At 48.6% G+C, this 14,917-nt stretch overlaps 1 protein-coding gene across 4 annotated transcripts; it reads left to right on the plus strand.

Annotated features, from left to right (window-relative positions):
* Positions 1–218: 218 nt before the first annotated feature.
* On the plus strand, positions 219–11,509 carry ITLN2 (intelectin 2). Of its 4 annotated transcripts, none has more exons than XM_085020208.1 (8): positions 219–377; positions 1,342–1,408; positions 3,172–3,279; positions 4,623–4,870; positions 5,468–5,626; positions 6,028–6,148; positions 7,477–7,580; positions 11,248–11,509. In XM_085020208.1, the coding sequence occupies exons 1-8, from the start codon at positions 366–368 to the stop codon at positions 11,398–11,400; spliced, it is 972 nt and encodes a 323-aa protein (XP_084876334.1). In that variant the 5' UTR covers positions 219–365; the 3' UTR covers positions 11,401–11,509.
* The last annotated feature ends 3,408 nt before the right edge of the window (positions 11,510–14,917 follow it).

Raw genomic sequence — 14,917 nt, forward strand, 5'->3', positions numbered from 1 at the left:
CCCCTCCTCAGGGGGTGGCTGTCACTTGTGTGACCAAAAGCACTGCTTCCTGGTTCTCCAGCCAGTCACACATTTCTTCTTGTTGCCAGAGGCTGATGACCTGGGACTTTCAAGGGCAGGAGGCCCAAGGGCAGGGCCTGCAGCCTGCAGTGGGCAGGGCCGGGCAGGGCCTGCATGCTTGCTCTCCCCATAAAAGCTCAACACTTGCCCCCCATCGGGACTCTACTGCAGACAGTAGCCCTGAGCCTCCACCTGGCAGGGAGTTCTCAGCTCCTGGCATCTGTGAAGAAGGAAGGAGGGAGCTCTCTGTGCTGTGAGGAAGGCGTTTCTGAGTCTGAGGGACGGTCTGCGTGTGGGGAGGCAAGATGCCAGCTCAGGTCTGGTCTTGGTCTCAGGGATGGGGAGGGATTTAAGGAGAAAGGAGCCCATGACCAGTGAAGTATTTGTAGGGCTGGATAGGGGTGGGGGCTATTCGAGGAGGTTCCCCAACGGCTAGAAGCCCATACCTTTCCATTTGAGGTTTTCTTAGTGTAAGGTGAGTGCGGAGAAAAAGAGTGTGTTCAGGCAAAGAGAAGAAAATTTATTAGAGGGAAAAGGAGAGGGTGACTGACCCTTGAGAAGAGCCAGCGCCCCGCCCCCCACCCTTCTCTCGGGGCCTTCTTAATCTCCCAGGATGGGAAATTGGATTCCCTGAAGCGTGGGGAGTTTAGTTTATCTTTCGCCTGCAGCTGGACTCTGGTGGTCACACAGTCATGGGAAGTCAGAGGTGTCTCACGGTAGGGTGGTCTCATAATCCTTTTTTTTTTTTTCTTTTTTGGTCTTTTTTGCTATTTCTTGGGTTGCTCCCTCGGCATATGGAGGTTCCCAGGCTAGGGATCAAATCGGAGCTGTAGCCTCCGGCCTATGCCAGAGCCACAGCAACGTGGGATCCGAGCTGCGTCTGCAACCTATACCACAGCTTCCGGCAACACCAGATCGTCAACCCGCTGAGCAAGGGCAGGGACCGAACCCGCAACCTCATGGTTCCTAGTCGGATTTGTTAACCACTGCGCCACGACGGGAACTCCTGGTCTCATAATCTTGAGAAAGCTGGAGGTGTGTGGTGTCCCACAGTGAAAGGGGGGAAAGAGTCTCGTAGTCTTGGAAGAGGAGGCACCAGTGGCGAAAACAGGATGTCCCCTGAGCAAGGTGGTCAGTCTCATGGGTCAGCATAAAGAGCCATTTTAACAATGAGCCCCCATGTAGCCCCTAACACTTACTCAGAAAGTTCAGGGAGAAAGGATGGGAGGAAAAGAAAGGATGGTCCAGCCAGTAACCTTAGGCATCTCTTTTTCCCCTTAGAGGAGTTTTGGGGCCCGATTCTGCCTCCTGCTGTTCCTCTCTGTGGCCACCAGAGGGCAGAGTGCAGGTAAGTCTCTGAGGAGCAGCAATTTCTTCAGCTGCCCTGAGGTGTGCAGTGGAGCAGAGGGACTAGAGCTGGGCTGCAGGCTGAAGTCCTAGCACAGAGGGGAAGTCATGGAGATGCACAGAGGCCAACCTTGCAGCCAACCTGATGTGTCCTGGGTGCTGATTGCTGGCTTCTCCGTGGGTCTGGTCTGAAGAAGGTAGGGTGTTAGTTAAGCCACACCCTGGGGCTCCACTCTGTGCGTTAGGTTGGCTGGCAGGCTCAGGGGAGCCATGGTAAAGTCTGTTCCGTTGTTGCTACTCCTTCTCCTATGGCCTTGGCCTGGGGATTCCCTGAAGGAGCTGGTGGTCAGGGCTGTATGACAGAGGAGGCTCAGGGGCGGCATGGTAAAGACTGCCCCCTTCTGGGTGAGCTAGGGGAGGAGAGAGAGAAATTAGGAGTTTGGAATTAATATGCACATGCTACTGTATATAAAATAGTCAAACAACAGGGACCTTCTGTGTAGCACAGGGAACTATACTCAAAATCGTGTAAAAACTTATAATTGAAAAGAATCTGAAAAAGAATATCTATATGTATATCTCCAAATTACTTGGCTATACTCTAGAGACTAACACAATATTATTAATTAACTATATTTTATTTTTTTCTAAAAAAGACTGTTCCCGGAGTTCCCGTCATGGCGCAGTGGTTAAGGAATCCGACTAGGGACCATGAGGTTGCGGGTTCGATCCCTGGCCTCGCTCAGTGGGTTAAGGATCTGGTGTTGCCGTGAGCTGTGGTGTAGGTTGCCGACGTGCCTCGGATCCCGCGTTGCTGTGGCTCTGGTGTAGGCCGGTGGCTACAGCTCCGATTTGATCCCTAGCCTGGGAACCTCCATATGTCACGGGAGCAGCCCTAGAAAAGGCAAAAAGACAAAATAAATAAACAAATAAATAAATATTAAAAAAATAAAAAAGGCAGTTCCCTTCTAGATACTCCTACTCCTATGGCTCTGGCCTAGAGATCCTAGAGGGGGCTGGGTGGTGAGGGCTGTGTCCAGGGAACAACCTTGACTGATCCCCATTCTCACAATTCCACCCCTCAGAATAGGCACAGTGACTTTTTTTTGGCCTCATCCTCCTCATGTGGAGGTTCCTGGGCCAGGGGTTGAACATATGCAACGGTAGTGACATTGCTGGATCCTTAACCCGCTGTGCAACAAGGGAAGTCCATAGTTTTCATTTCTAAATTTTACTTATTTTTATTTTTAAACTTCTCTCCTAGCCCCTCAGAATTTGTTACAATTTTCTGTGTTCTCTTATTTATTTATTTTGCTTTTTAGGGCCACACCTGCGGCATATGGAGGTTCCCAGGCTAGGGGTCTAATCGGAGCTGTAGCCACTGGCCTACACCACAGCCACAGCAACGAGGGTTCCGAGCCGTGTCTGCAACCTACACCACAGCTCACGGCAACACCAGAACCTTAACCCACTGAGCGAGGCCAGGGATCGAACCTGCAACCTCATGGTTGCTAGTCAGATTCATTTCCACTGTGCCACTACGGGAACTCCCCAGTTTTCGTTTTAGTTGAGCAGAAGAATTTGAGTGTTGCGTCTGTACTAGATGTGTGCCAGCTGGTCTTAGCAGAGAGGACCCTGACCTCTGGGGCCTCACAGCACAGTGATGAGCAAATGAAGTGGGCAGAGGCTGGGAGCCCATGACCAGGAAGGGTGGTTCGGTGGCATCAGACTCTTAATGAGAATTATCTTCACATCCTCTAGCAGCGACCCAGTCTGTGGAATGGTTCCCGGAGAACGAATCGTGTGCCCCTTTTCTGTCTTTCCTGCCTCGGAGCTGCAAGGAAATCAAAGAAAGTTGCCATAGAGCAGGTGGTGAGTAATAAACTAGTCCAGCACATCCCCTTTTGATCTTTTTATTTTTTTAATTTTTTTTAATCTAGAGGAGATTCCAGTCATGGAGATCAAGAGGAATGTGCCCGAACTGCGTGTCTTCTCTGAGTCCAGCTTCCAGCCAAGGAGCTGTCCAGTGGGAATACTGAGGCTTTTGGGGCCCCCCTGCCTCTGGCACAGCAGACATGATTTTCTGAACACAGGGAGAATGCAGTGATCCTGGTGACTCTTAGGCTGGTGGGCAGAGCTGTGATGAGTCTAAGCTATTTCCCTCTTTTTCAGCTAAAGTGTTAGCCTGCCACAGTTTCATAGATGCTGGCAGAAAAGACGAGCCTCCTGAGGTGGAGACAGAGAATGTGTTATTCACAGCCACAGCAGTAGTCAGAGTATCAGCTTTTCCCTGTGCTGTCTCCCCGATCCCAGTCCCAACAGGGTGATGTGAGTAGGGCCAGGAGACATCTGAAGATGCAGTGGGTTTGCCAAGCAGGCTGACAGATGGGGCTGGAAAAGATTGGGCAAGCCTTTTTATTTTCGTTTTCATTTTATTTATTTTTTTCGTTTTTGGCCGGCCCACTGCACATGGGTCCAGGAGAGGATCTCTGGGCTTAGGGAACCTGAATGTTATCTAACAGGCAGTGACCATGCCTGCCGTTTACTCTGACTTGTAGAGGCCACATCCTGATGTGGTTGGGTGCTGATTTCTGGCCTCTCCTGGCCAGAGAAGGAGGCGCTGTTCAGAGGGAGTTACCATCTCTGTCTTCTAGGATGTTTGCTCTATAAAGGCTTTGAAAAGATAGCAGGGAGCAAAGGCAGGCATGTCCCTGCTCATAGATGATGTGAAGCGAATTGTCTTCCAGCAAATGGATTGTGTGGAGCCTTCTGAATCCATTCTTTTCTTTCTTGCTTGCTTTCTTTTTCTTTTCTTTTCTTTTTAGCTTTATAGGGCCTTTCTTTCTTTTCTTTTTTTTTCTATTTTTGGCTTTTTCGGGCCACACCTGTGGCATAAGGAGGTTCCCAGGCTAGGGGTTGGATTGGAGCTGTAGCTGCCAGCCTACACCACAGCCACAGCAACGCCAGTTCCGAGTTGTAGTTGTAATTGTAGTCTGTGACCTATACCACAGCTCATGGCAATGTCGGATCCTTAACCCACTGAGTGAGGCCATGGATGGAACCCGCAACCTCATGGTTCCTAGTCAGATTCATTTCTGCTGTGCCACGATGGGAACTCCTGAATGCATTCTTCATCCCGAGGGTCTTTCTGGGTGGGGTCTTGAGAAGAACCCTGTGGTCTCAGACAGGGGCCTGTGGGCTGGTTCCCTCTGCAGATGGCCTGTATTTCCTCCGCACTGAGAATGGTGTCGTCTACCAGACCTTCTGTGACATGACGTCTGGGGGTGGTGGCTGGACCCTGGTGGCCAGTGTGCACGAGAATCTCATGGCTGGGAAATGCACGTTGGGTGACCGCTGGTCTAGTCAGCAGGGCAGCAGGGCCGACTACCCCGAGGGAGATGGCAACTGGGCCAATTACAACACCTTTGGGTCTGCAGAGGCGGCCACCAGCGATGACTACAAGGTTGGTGGCCCTGACCACCCAGCTAGGAAAGGGTAGTTGCTGAGTGTGGCTGGACCCCAGGGTGTGGAAGGGAGGGTGGAGGGTGGGGATGTGGCGGTAGGGCTGGGGAGGGAGAAAGAGAGGATTCCATGTCTTTTTTTTTTTTTTTTTGTCTTTTGTCTTTTGTCTTTTGTAGGGCCGCACCCGCATAGAGAGGTTCTCAGGCTAGGGGTCTAATCAGAGCTGTAGCCACCAGCCTATGCCACAGCCACAGCAGTGCGGCATCTGAGCTGCATCTGCAACCTACAGCACAGCTCGAGGCAATGCCAGATCCTTAACCCACTGAGCGAGGCCAGGGATCGAACCTGCAACCTCAGATTCATTAACCACTGAGCCACGATGGGAGCTCCAGCATTCCATGTCTTGAATCACAACCTCCTCCCAGGCAGTCTGCTGGGTGGTGGCGCACTGCCACCTAGTGGAAGGGGGTGTCTGAGTGCTGCTGGCCACCTGTGCGCCTGGAGCCCAGACCTCTCAACTCAGCAGAGGGCTGAGTGTGGGGTCTGCTGCTGGTTGGGCTTCATGGGCTGGTCAGGCTCATTGCATGTCACTCTCTAGAACCCTGGCTACTATGACATCCAAGCCCGGGACCTGGGCATCTGGCATGTGCCCAACCGGTCTCCCCTGCAGCAGTGGAGGAACAGCTCCTTGCTGAGGTACCGCACCAATACTGGATTCTTCCAGAGCCTGGGACATAATCTGTTTGGACTCTACCAGGTATATGGGGCCACTGGCTGTGGGTGGGGGGTTCTTCCTTTGGTGAATGGAGAGCCAGGTCTTGGGGTAAGGAGTCCGTCTGCTCTGGGTCCCTTTTCACTAGCAGGTGCCTGTGTTTGGCTTTCTCCTACCTGTGGGTCACTGTGATACCTGGGCTGCCTCTTTCAGAGGGATAATGGGCCAGGCAGGGGGAGAGCCCTGTGGGAGAAGGAATGGGGGCAGCGAGGGAGGAGGACAAGGGGCTGGAGGCTGGTGAGGGACCTGGCTGTGGAGAGAAGGGAATCCCTGTTATCCAGGCCGATTTCTACATAACAAGAGAACTGAGGGCGCTAAACCCCCGACTTCCCCATGTGGCAGCCTCTCTACTGGCCTCACACAGCCTCTGTTTTGGGTCCTTGCAGAAATACCCAGTGAAATACGGAATAGGGAAATGTTGGACTGACAATGGCCCAGCCATTCCTGTTGTCTATGACTATGGCGATGCTCAGAAAACTGCGTCTTATTACTCACCCTATGGACAAAGTGAGTGTCTGCTTCCCAAGCCCAGTCATCAGTCCTTTCCCGCACTCTTGGAGCAAGTGTAAATACCAACAATTAATACTTGCTAGCACTTATCGAGCATGTTCAAGATGCCAAGCTCTTACAGAGGAACTTTTTCTTTTTCTTTTTTTCTCTTTAGGGCCGTACCTGCAGCATGTGCAGGTTCCAGGCTACGGGTCCAATTGGAGCTGTAGCTGCCAGCCTACACCATAGCCACAGCAATGCAGGATCTGAGCCGAGTCTGAGACCTATACCACAGCTCAGGGCAACGCTGGATCGTTAACCCACTGAGTGAGGCCAGGGATAGAACCTGCAACCTCATGGTTCCTAGTCAGATTTGTTTCCGCTCTGCCATGACAGGAACTCCTATAGAGGAACTTGACATGGTTCAGTGACATTTAATTATCATGAGAAAACTATGATGTTAGAATTCCTACCTTCTCCATTTTACAGGCTCTAAACTCAGGCTTCTTAACCAATACCCTGTAAGACCTCTTGTAATAGTTAAGGCAAAATTAGGCTAATGTTGACAGGTGAGAACATTCGAAAGTGGTGAGGAAAATTCACTTTAGTTATGATGGATACCTATTATTATTAGTATTTTTTTTGGGGGGGGTGCCACTTCTGCCACATATGGAGATTCCCAGGCTGGGGGTCTAATCGGAGCTACAGTTGCTGGCCTGCACCACAGCCACAGCAGCGCAGGATCCAAGCCGCATCTGTGACCTATACAACAGCTCCCGGCAACGCCGGATAGTTAACCCACTGAGCAAGGCCAGGGATTGAACCCACAACCTCATGGTTCCTAGTTGGATTCATTTCTGCTGTACCACTCGGGAACTCCCGGATACCTATGATTTTTAAAAAGGCGTATTTTTCAGCAAAATAAAGCCACAGAACTTAAGTCTTTAGCGGGAGGATAAGAAAGCAAGGAATGGTAGGTGGGAACATAAAAGCTCATGGTAACTGGATGCAAAGTGTGCCAGCAGGAGCGGATGGCCCATCCCATCATTGTTTATTCCTGCTGGACCTCGGGCACTGTGCTTGCTGATCTTTCAGTGGAGTCTAAGTTCTCCGAAAGCCTTAGGCAGACAAGTGACCTCTTGTGAGCCCCAGCCTTGGTCTTCTTGCCCCCGAAGAGGAGAATTTCTCTTCCATGTAAGCTCAGGGCCAGGATGTAGCAGCCACTGTCCGCAGAGGTGCTGGGCTCCCTGCCCTGTTGGTTTAGGGCATCCTGAACTAGTCAAAGGGAAGCTGGTTCTAGCTCCTCCTTTGAATCCTTGGCTCTTTCTCTGCCTCTTCTTTTCCAGCGGAATTTGTGGCAGGATTTGTCCAGTTCAGGGTGTTTAATAACGAGAGAGCAGCCAACGCCCTGTGTGCTGGGATGAGAGTCACTGGCTGCAACACTGAACATGTGAGTTTGGCAAGACCCATGATTTGTGCATTTGTGTGTGTGTGTTCACCTGCAGGGGGTGTGTTGATGTGTTTCTCCGTGGCTTGCCTTTTTACTCTTTTTTTTTTTTTTTTTGTCACTTGTTTTTTGCCTTTTCTAGGGCCACACCTGCGGCATATGGAGGTTCCCAGGCTAGGGGTCTAATTGGAGCTGTAGCTGCCGGCCTTTGGCAGAGCCACAGCTACACCAGATCCGAGTCACGTCTGTGACCTACAGCACAGCTCACCGCAACACCGGATCCTTAACCTACTGAGCAAGGCCAGAGATCGAACCCGAAACTTCATGGTTCCTAGTCGGACTCGTTAGCCACTGAGCCACGATGGGAACTACGTCTTTTGACTCTTTCGATGGTACTTTGTAGACATAATTTTTCAATTGTTATCATTCTTTTAAAAACTGAGATATGATTGACATGTATCAGTGTATGAGTTCCGGGGTGTAACATAATGATTCTATGTATTTATAAATCGTGACATGATCAGCATAGTAGAGCCAGTCACCATCCACCACCACACATTGCCACAAATAACATAATGATTCTATGTATTTATAAATCGTGACATGATCAGCATAGTAGAGCCAGTCACCATCCACCACCACACATTGCCACAAATAATGTTTTCTTGTGATAAGAACTTTGAAGATCTACTCTCTTAGTAACTTTTATCACATACAATACAGTATTCTTAACTATAGTCGCCATTTCATCCCCAGGACTTATTTTATTTATTTTTATTTTTATTTTTATTTTATTTTGTTTGCTTTTTAGGGTGGCACCTGTGGCCTATGGAGGTTCCCAGGCTGGGAGTCGAATCGGAGCTATAGCTGCTGGCATATGCCACAGCCACAGCCACAGCAATGCGGGATTCGGGCCATTTCTGCAACCTACACCACAGCTCACAGCTAGGCAGGATCCTTAACCCACTGAGCGAGGCCAGGGATCAAACCCACCACCTCATGGTTCCTAGTCAGATTTGTTTCTGCTGTGCCACAACGGGAACTCCCCCAGGACTCATTTTGTTTTGTTTTGTTTTGTTTTGTTTTGCATGACAGAAGGGTTTTTTTTAAATTCTCATGTCTTTATTTATTTATTTATTTTTTCTGCTGTACAGCATGGGGACCAATTTACACATACATGTATGCATACTTTTTCCTCCCATTGTTGTGTTGTTATGTAAGTATCTAGACATAGTTCTCAGTGCTACACAGCAGGGGATCTCACTGTAAATCCATTCCAAGAGCAATAGTTTGCATCCATTAACCCCAAGCTCCTGAAGCCTCCCACTCCCTCCCTGTCTCCCCACCGGGCAGCCACAAGTCTATTCTCCAAGTCTATTATTTTCTTTTCTGTGGAAACGTTCATTTGTGCTGTATATTAGATTCCAGTTATAAGTGATATCATATGGTATTTGTCTTTCTCTTTCTGACTTATTTCACTCAGTATGAGAGTCTCTAGTTCCATCCATGGTGCTGCAAATGGTGTTGTGTCGTTCTTTTTAAATGGCTGAGTAGTATTCCATTGTGTCTATATATACCACATCTTCCTAATCCAATCGTCTGTTGATGGACATTTGGGTTGTTTCCATGTTTTGGCTATTGTGAATAGTTCTGCAATGAACATGCGGGTACATGTGTCTTTTTTAAGGAAAGTTTTGTCCTAATATATGCCCAAGAGTGGGATTGCTGGGTCATATGGTAGTTCTATGTATAGATTTCTAAGGTAGCTCCATACTGTTCTCCATAGTGGCTGTACCAGCTTACATTCCCACCAACGGTGCAGGAGGATTCCCTTTTCTCTACAGCCCCTCAAGCACTTGTTATTTGTGGGCTTATTAAAGATGGCCATTCTGACTGGTGTGAGGTGGTACCTCATGGTAGTTTTGATTTGCATTTCTCTTATAATCAGCGATGTAGAGCATTTTTTCACGTGTTTGCTGGCCATCTGTGTATCTTCCTTGGAGAACAGTCTGTTCAGGTCTTTTGCCCATTTTTCCATTGGGCGGTTGGCTTTTTTGCTGTTGAGTTGTATAAGTTGCTTGTATATCCTAGAGATTAAGCCCTCGTCCATTGCATCATTTGAAACTATTTTCTCCCATTCTGTAAGTTGTCTTTTTGTTTTCTTTTTGGTTTCCTTTGCTGTGCAAAAGCTTGTAGGTTTGATTGGGTGCCATTGGTTTATTTTTGCTCTTATTTCTGTTGCCTTGGGAGACTGACCTGAGGAAATATTCATGAGGTTAATGTCAGAGAATGTTTTTCCTGTGTTCTCTTCCAGGAGTTTGATGGGGTCTTGTCTTATATTTCAGTCTTTCGGCCATTTTGAGATTATTTTTGTGCATGGCGTGAGGGTGTGTTCTAGTTTCATTGTTTTGCATGCAGCTGTCCAGCAATGCTTGCTGAATAGACTTTCTTCTTCCCATTTTATTCTCCTGCCTCCTTTGCAAAGATTAATTGACCATAGGTGTCAGGGTTTATTTCTGGGTTCACAATTCTGTTCCACTTGTCTGTCTCTGTCTGTCTGTCTTGATACCAGTACCATACTGTTAGGAGTTATTTTATAACTGAAAGTTTTTATCTTGTGAGCACTGGACATGATTATTGCCAGTGAAGTCCAATATCTATATCCTCACATATGATTAGTACTTGAATGCTCGGTTTACAAAATATTTCTACATGTTGAGGTCATGAACGTGTTCTCCAACATCCTTTTTCTTCTTCTTGTTTTGTTTTAAGGTTTCACCCATGGAGGTTCTCAGGCTAGGGGCTGAATCAGAGCTGTAGCTGCTGGCCTACACCACAGCCACAGCAATGCTGGAGCCAAGCCACATCTGTGACCTATACCACAGCTCGGATACCTAACCTATCTAGTGAGGCCAGGGATCATACCTGCGTCCTCATGGATTCCAGCCAGACTTGTTTCTGCTGAGCCATGATGGGAACTCCGAGCCAGCATCTTCTTGATAACGTTGGATTAGCAAGGGTGGATACACAGGCAATGGAGTCTACAGTTCTTGAGGCGCTAACGAATATGGGGCATGGAAAGTGAGGGAGACTGAAGAGACTTCAGGTTTTCGTTTTGGGTGACTTAGTTCTATCCATGATGGTGGAAGGCAGCTATGCTCACCACTATACCCCCAACGCTGTGGTATCCATTAGGATGGGTGACAAGAAGAGGACTAAGTTCAGGGGCAGCAAGAGAGAGAATTCATTGGGTTTTGCTCAGTGGCGTTTTAGATCTAGAGCCATCTAGGTGGAGATCTCCAGGTGGCGTTGGATATGGGTTTTCAAGCAGAGACTGAGGAGGAGACTGACGCCATATGATCATGCTGGTATGTCATGGGAGGTGAGGAGCCATAATCGGGAGAGTGAGGTGTGGACAGAGCCGTGAAGAAGAGCAGCTGGGGGACTGATTGAGCCAAAGAGGGGCTGAGGGGACGGAGAAGAACTATAAAGAAGGTAGAAAGGATTTCAGGAAAGAGCATGACCTCAGCGTCCACTGGAGGGAGAAGTTTTACCTGGGGTTGGGGCAAAGCCAATTAGGACCACAACCACAGATACCTGCAATTGTCCCGTTAAGTCTCAGTGGTGTCCCCAGCACACCCCTCTCTATGTCTCTTCTCTCTGCTCCCAGCACTGCATTGGTGGAGGAGGATTCTTCCCAGAGGGCAATCCTGTGCAGTGTGGGGATTTCTCCGCCTTTGACTGGAACGGATATGGAAGACACGTTGCTTACAGCTCCAGCCAGGAGATAACTGAGGCTGCTGTGCTCCTGTTCTACCGCTGAGAGCTGGGTGGTGGGAGACGTGGAGCCCAGTCCTAACCCCAGGTTCTCAGAGATGGAAACACAGAATGCTAACAAGGAGGAGAGGAGAATAAACCTCGTTTTTTTCCCATTCTGTGTTTTTGAGTTCTTTGTACAAAGTGACTGAGACCCGGAAGGATCTTTTCAAAATAATGCCTCTTGTTCTGTGGATTTCCTCTTTAGACCCCCTGGGTTTGGAGCGTCAAGTCTCAGGTCCCAGCATACATGTTTTCCCCTTCTTTCTAGGGAACTCCTGAGTGAGACTGAAGACCAGAGGAAAATCTTGTGAATTTTCCTACCATGCAGTTCTTGGTTAATCCAATAAACATCATGAAGAAGAAAAGATGGTGATGCCTGAGATTCAGCAGGAAAAAAAGAAATGGCAGGGTCACAACTGCCCATGCCCTTTATTCCCCTGCCTTTGATACTCAGAACCATGTTCCCAAAATGATTCGAGTGGCGGTTCCAATGTGCGTGGTTGGGGATGGTTCTCAGAGCACCAAGAAATTCATAGACCACCTGCTGCGTGTCCTGCAACTCAGCTAAACTTTGACCCACAGATGCCAGGAGACAGTTTCAGGTCCCAATGTGAAAGCCTGTGTCCTACAAGACTGTCCCTCGAGTCTCCCAGTTCAGGTGCCACTTACGGAGTCCAGATTGTCACCTGCACTTCTGACTGAGTGGCCATAGATTGGGGATGCCAAAGATTCCTCATTGGGTTCAGTTAATTTGCCAGAGTGGCTCATAGAATGCAAAGAAATGTTTTACTTTGCAGATGATAAGCTCATTATAAAAGAGCATAATTCAGGAAGAGCCAGCTTGGAGGGAGGGAGGGAGGCCAGGGGCACAGTAGGGGGAAAGGGCACAGAGCTTCCTTGGCCTTTCTGAGCCCTGCACTGTCCCCTGGGCTCCCCGTAGTCACCAGCCCAGAAGCTCTCCAAACCCTGTCCTTTTCCGGGTTTTTACAGAGGCTTCATGACACAGGCATGATTGATGAAATCATTGATTAGTGTAATTGATTCAACTTCCCACCTCTGTTTTCCCAGGAGGGTCTGGGTAGGTGGGATTGGAATTTTCATCCCTCACATCACAGGGCTGGTTCTCACTTCATTAACATAAGCAAAGACCCCCCCCCCCATCTTTTTTCTTGATCACTTCTGAAATTCCAAAGGTTTCAGGACCTCTAGGCCAGAATCAGGATGGAGGTCAAATTAATATTTCATATTGTAAATCACAACATGACACTCCTCAAGGATGCTTGTGGCCGGCAAGGTCTGGGCTCCCAGCTTCAGGTGCTTATTCCAAACGGGAACCAAAGGTTCCAGTGAGGTCTCCGTGTATCACCTGTGGGAAAACAGGACGCTGATGGCAGCAGTTCTGGCTTGTGTGCAGATGAGACATTTTATGTTATTTTTATTATTTATTATTTAAAATTTTTTTTTGTCTTTTGTAGGGCTGCTCCCGCAGCATATGGAGGTTCCCAGGCAAGGGGTCCAGTCGGAGCTGTAGCCACCCGCCTCCGCCAGAGCCACAGCAACTCGGGATCCGAGCTGCATCTGCGACCCACACCACAGCTCACAGCAACTCTGGATCCTTAACCCAGGGATCAAACCTGCAACCTCAGGGTTCCCACTCAGATTCGTTAACCACTGTTCCACCACGGGAACTCCAGATGAGACGTTTTATACTCTTGCTTAGAATGCAAATCTGATTATAACATCCCCTACCACTCGTTACTGTAGTCTTTCTGCAGCGCTCTCTGTAGCTTAGGGCAGGAAATCTCAAATAGGGTGGAAGGGGCATGACGGCTCTTCTCAGGTAGGGCTGCCAGATTTAGTAAGTAAAAATACGGGAGACCCACTTACATTTATTTTTCATTTTTATTTATTTATTTATTTATTTATTTATTTATTTATTTATTTATTGTCTTTTTTGTCTTTTTAGGGCTGCACCCACGGCATATGGAGCTTCCCAGGTTAGGAGTCTAACGGGAGCTGTACCCGCCAGCCCACGCCACAGCCACAGCCATGCCAGATCTGAGCCTTGTCTTCGACCTACACCACAGCTCACAGCAACGCTGGATCCTTAACCCACTGAGCAAGGCCAGGGATCGAACCCGCAACCTCATGGTTGCTAGTCGTATCCGTTTCTGCTGCGCCACGACAGGAACTCCTAAAATTTTTTCATTAAATAAACTTTCTGAAGAATAAGTCTCATATACCCATATACATCCCCAGGTTGTAAGCTCACAGCTTAATAATCTTTCAGAGTGAACATGCTTGTGTACCCACCAACCATACGAAGGAAAAGAACCTTGGGGAGTGCCCTGATGGCTCAGCAGGTTAAGGTTCCAGTGTTGTCACTGGTTACTGCTGTGGCTTGGGTTTGATCCCTGGCCCAGCAATGGATGCTGGCTCTCCCACCCCCAAAAAGGAAAAGGACCCGGGCGGTCCCTCAAAGGTACCATTTGCCTCTTGCCAGTCATTAAGGCATCGACTTTAAAATCTAGAAGACCAATTGGTGATTCCTAGAAACAGGGCCATTTTGCCATATCAGAATACATCTTACACTGTGGTGGCCTCCCCAGAGCCTGTTGTCATATGGGCCCTCTCCTTTCCTCCCAAGCCCACAAGCCATTAGACACAAAGGCACGTGGAGGAGGGCCTTTTGAGTCTTCTGCTTTGAGGCCATGCTCTCTGGGAAGAGGCACTAGGAAGCAGAGAGTAAGCCCAACAATGATAAGGAAGTCAGTGTTGGAGTTCCCGTTGTGTCTCAGTGGTTAGTGAACCCGACTGGCATCCACGAGGACTCGGGTTTGATCCCTGGCCTCGCTCAGTGGGTTAAGGATCTGGGGTTGCTGAGAGCTGTGGTGTAGGTCGCAGATGCGGCTCAGATCCTGTGTTGCTGTGGCTGTGGCGTAGGCTGGCAGCTGCAGTTCTGATTGGACCCCTCGCCTGGGACCCTCCATATGCTTTGGGTGCAACCCTAAAAAGACAAGAAGACAATAAAAAAATTACCATGGGAGTTCCCGTCGTGGCGCAGTGGTTAACGAATCCGACTAGGAACCATGAGGTTGCGGGTTCGGTCCCTGCCCTTGCTCAGTGGGTTAACGATCCTGCGTTGCCGTGAGCTGTGGTGTAGGTTGCAGACGCGGCTTGGATCCTGCGTTGCTGTGCCTCTGGCGTAGGCCGGTGGCTACAGCTCCGATTCAACCCCTAGCCTGGGAACCTCCATATGCCGCGGGAGCGGCCCAAGAAATAGCAACAACAACAACAACAACAACAAAAGACAAAAAGACAAAAGACAAAAAAAAAAAATTACCATGGTTATTAAATTATTTTCTAGGTTTAGTACAGCTGGGATGAAAATTCCAAGAAGGTATCATTGTTAAACTTCAATAATAATCAAAGAAATGTAGATAATCAAATGAATGCACATAATTTAATTTTTAAATTTTTTTGCTTTTTAGGGCCACACCTGTGGCATATGGAAGTTCCTA

This window comes from Sus scrofa, chromosome 4 (genome assembly GCF_054392235.1).
Source record: "Sus scrofa isolate SSC_HxYL_T2T_F1_AM1 chromosome 4, Sscrofa_HxYL_maternal_Yorkshire_Landrace_v2.0, whole genome shotgun sequence".
Lineage (NCBI taxonomy): Eukaryota > Metazoa > Chordata > Mammalia > Artiodactyla > Suidae > Sus > Sus scrofa.

Bases quoted from the DNA above. Each gene is read 5' to 3' on its own strand.
- ITLN2 (XM_085020206.1), top strand. From the start codon at position 753: ATGGGAAGTCAGAGGTGTCTCACG. The intron at 777-1,341 runs GTAGGGTGGTCT...TTTTCCCCTTAG, and splicing joins GAAGTCAGAGGTGTCTCACG to AGGAGTTTTGGGGCCCGATT. The intron at 4,871-5,467 runs GTTGGTGGCCCT...GTCACTCTCTAG, and splicing joins CCACCAGCGATGACTACAAG to AACCCTGGCTACTATGACAT.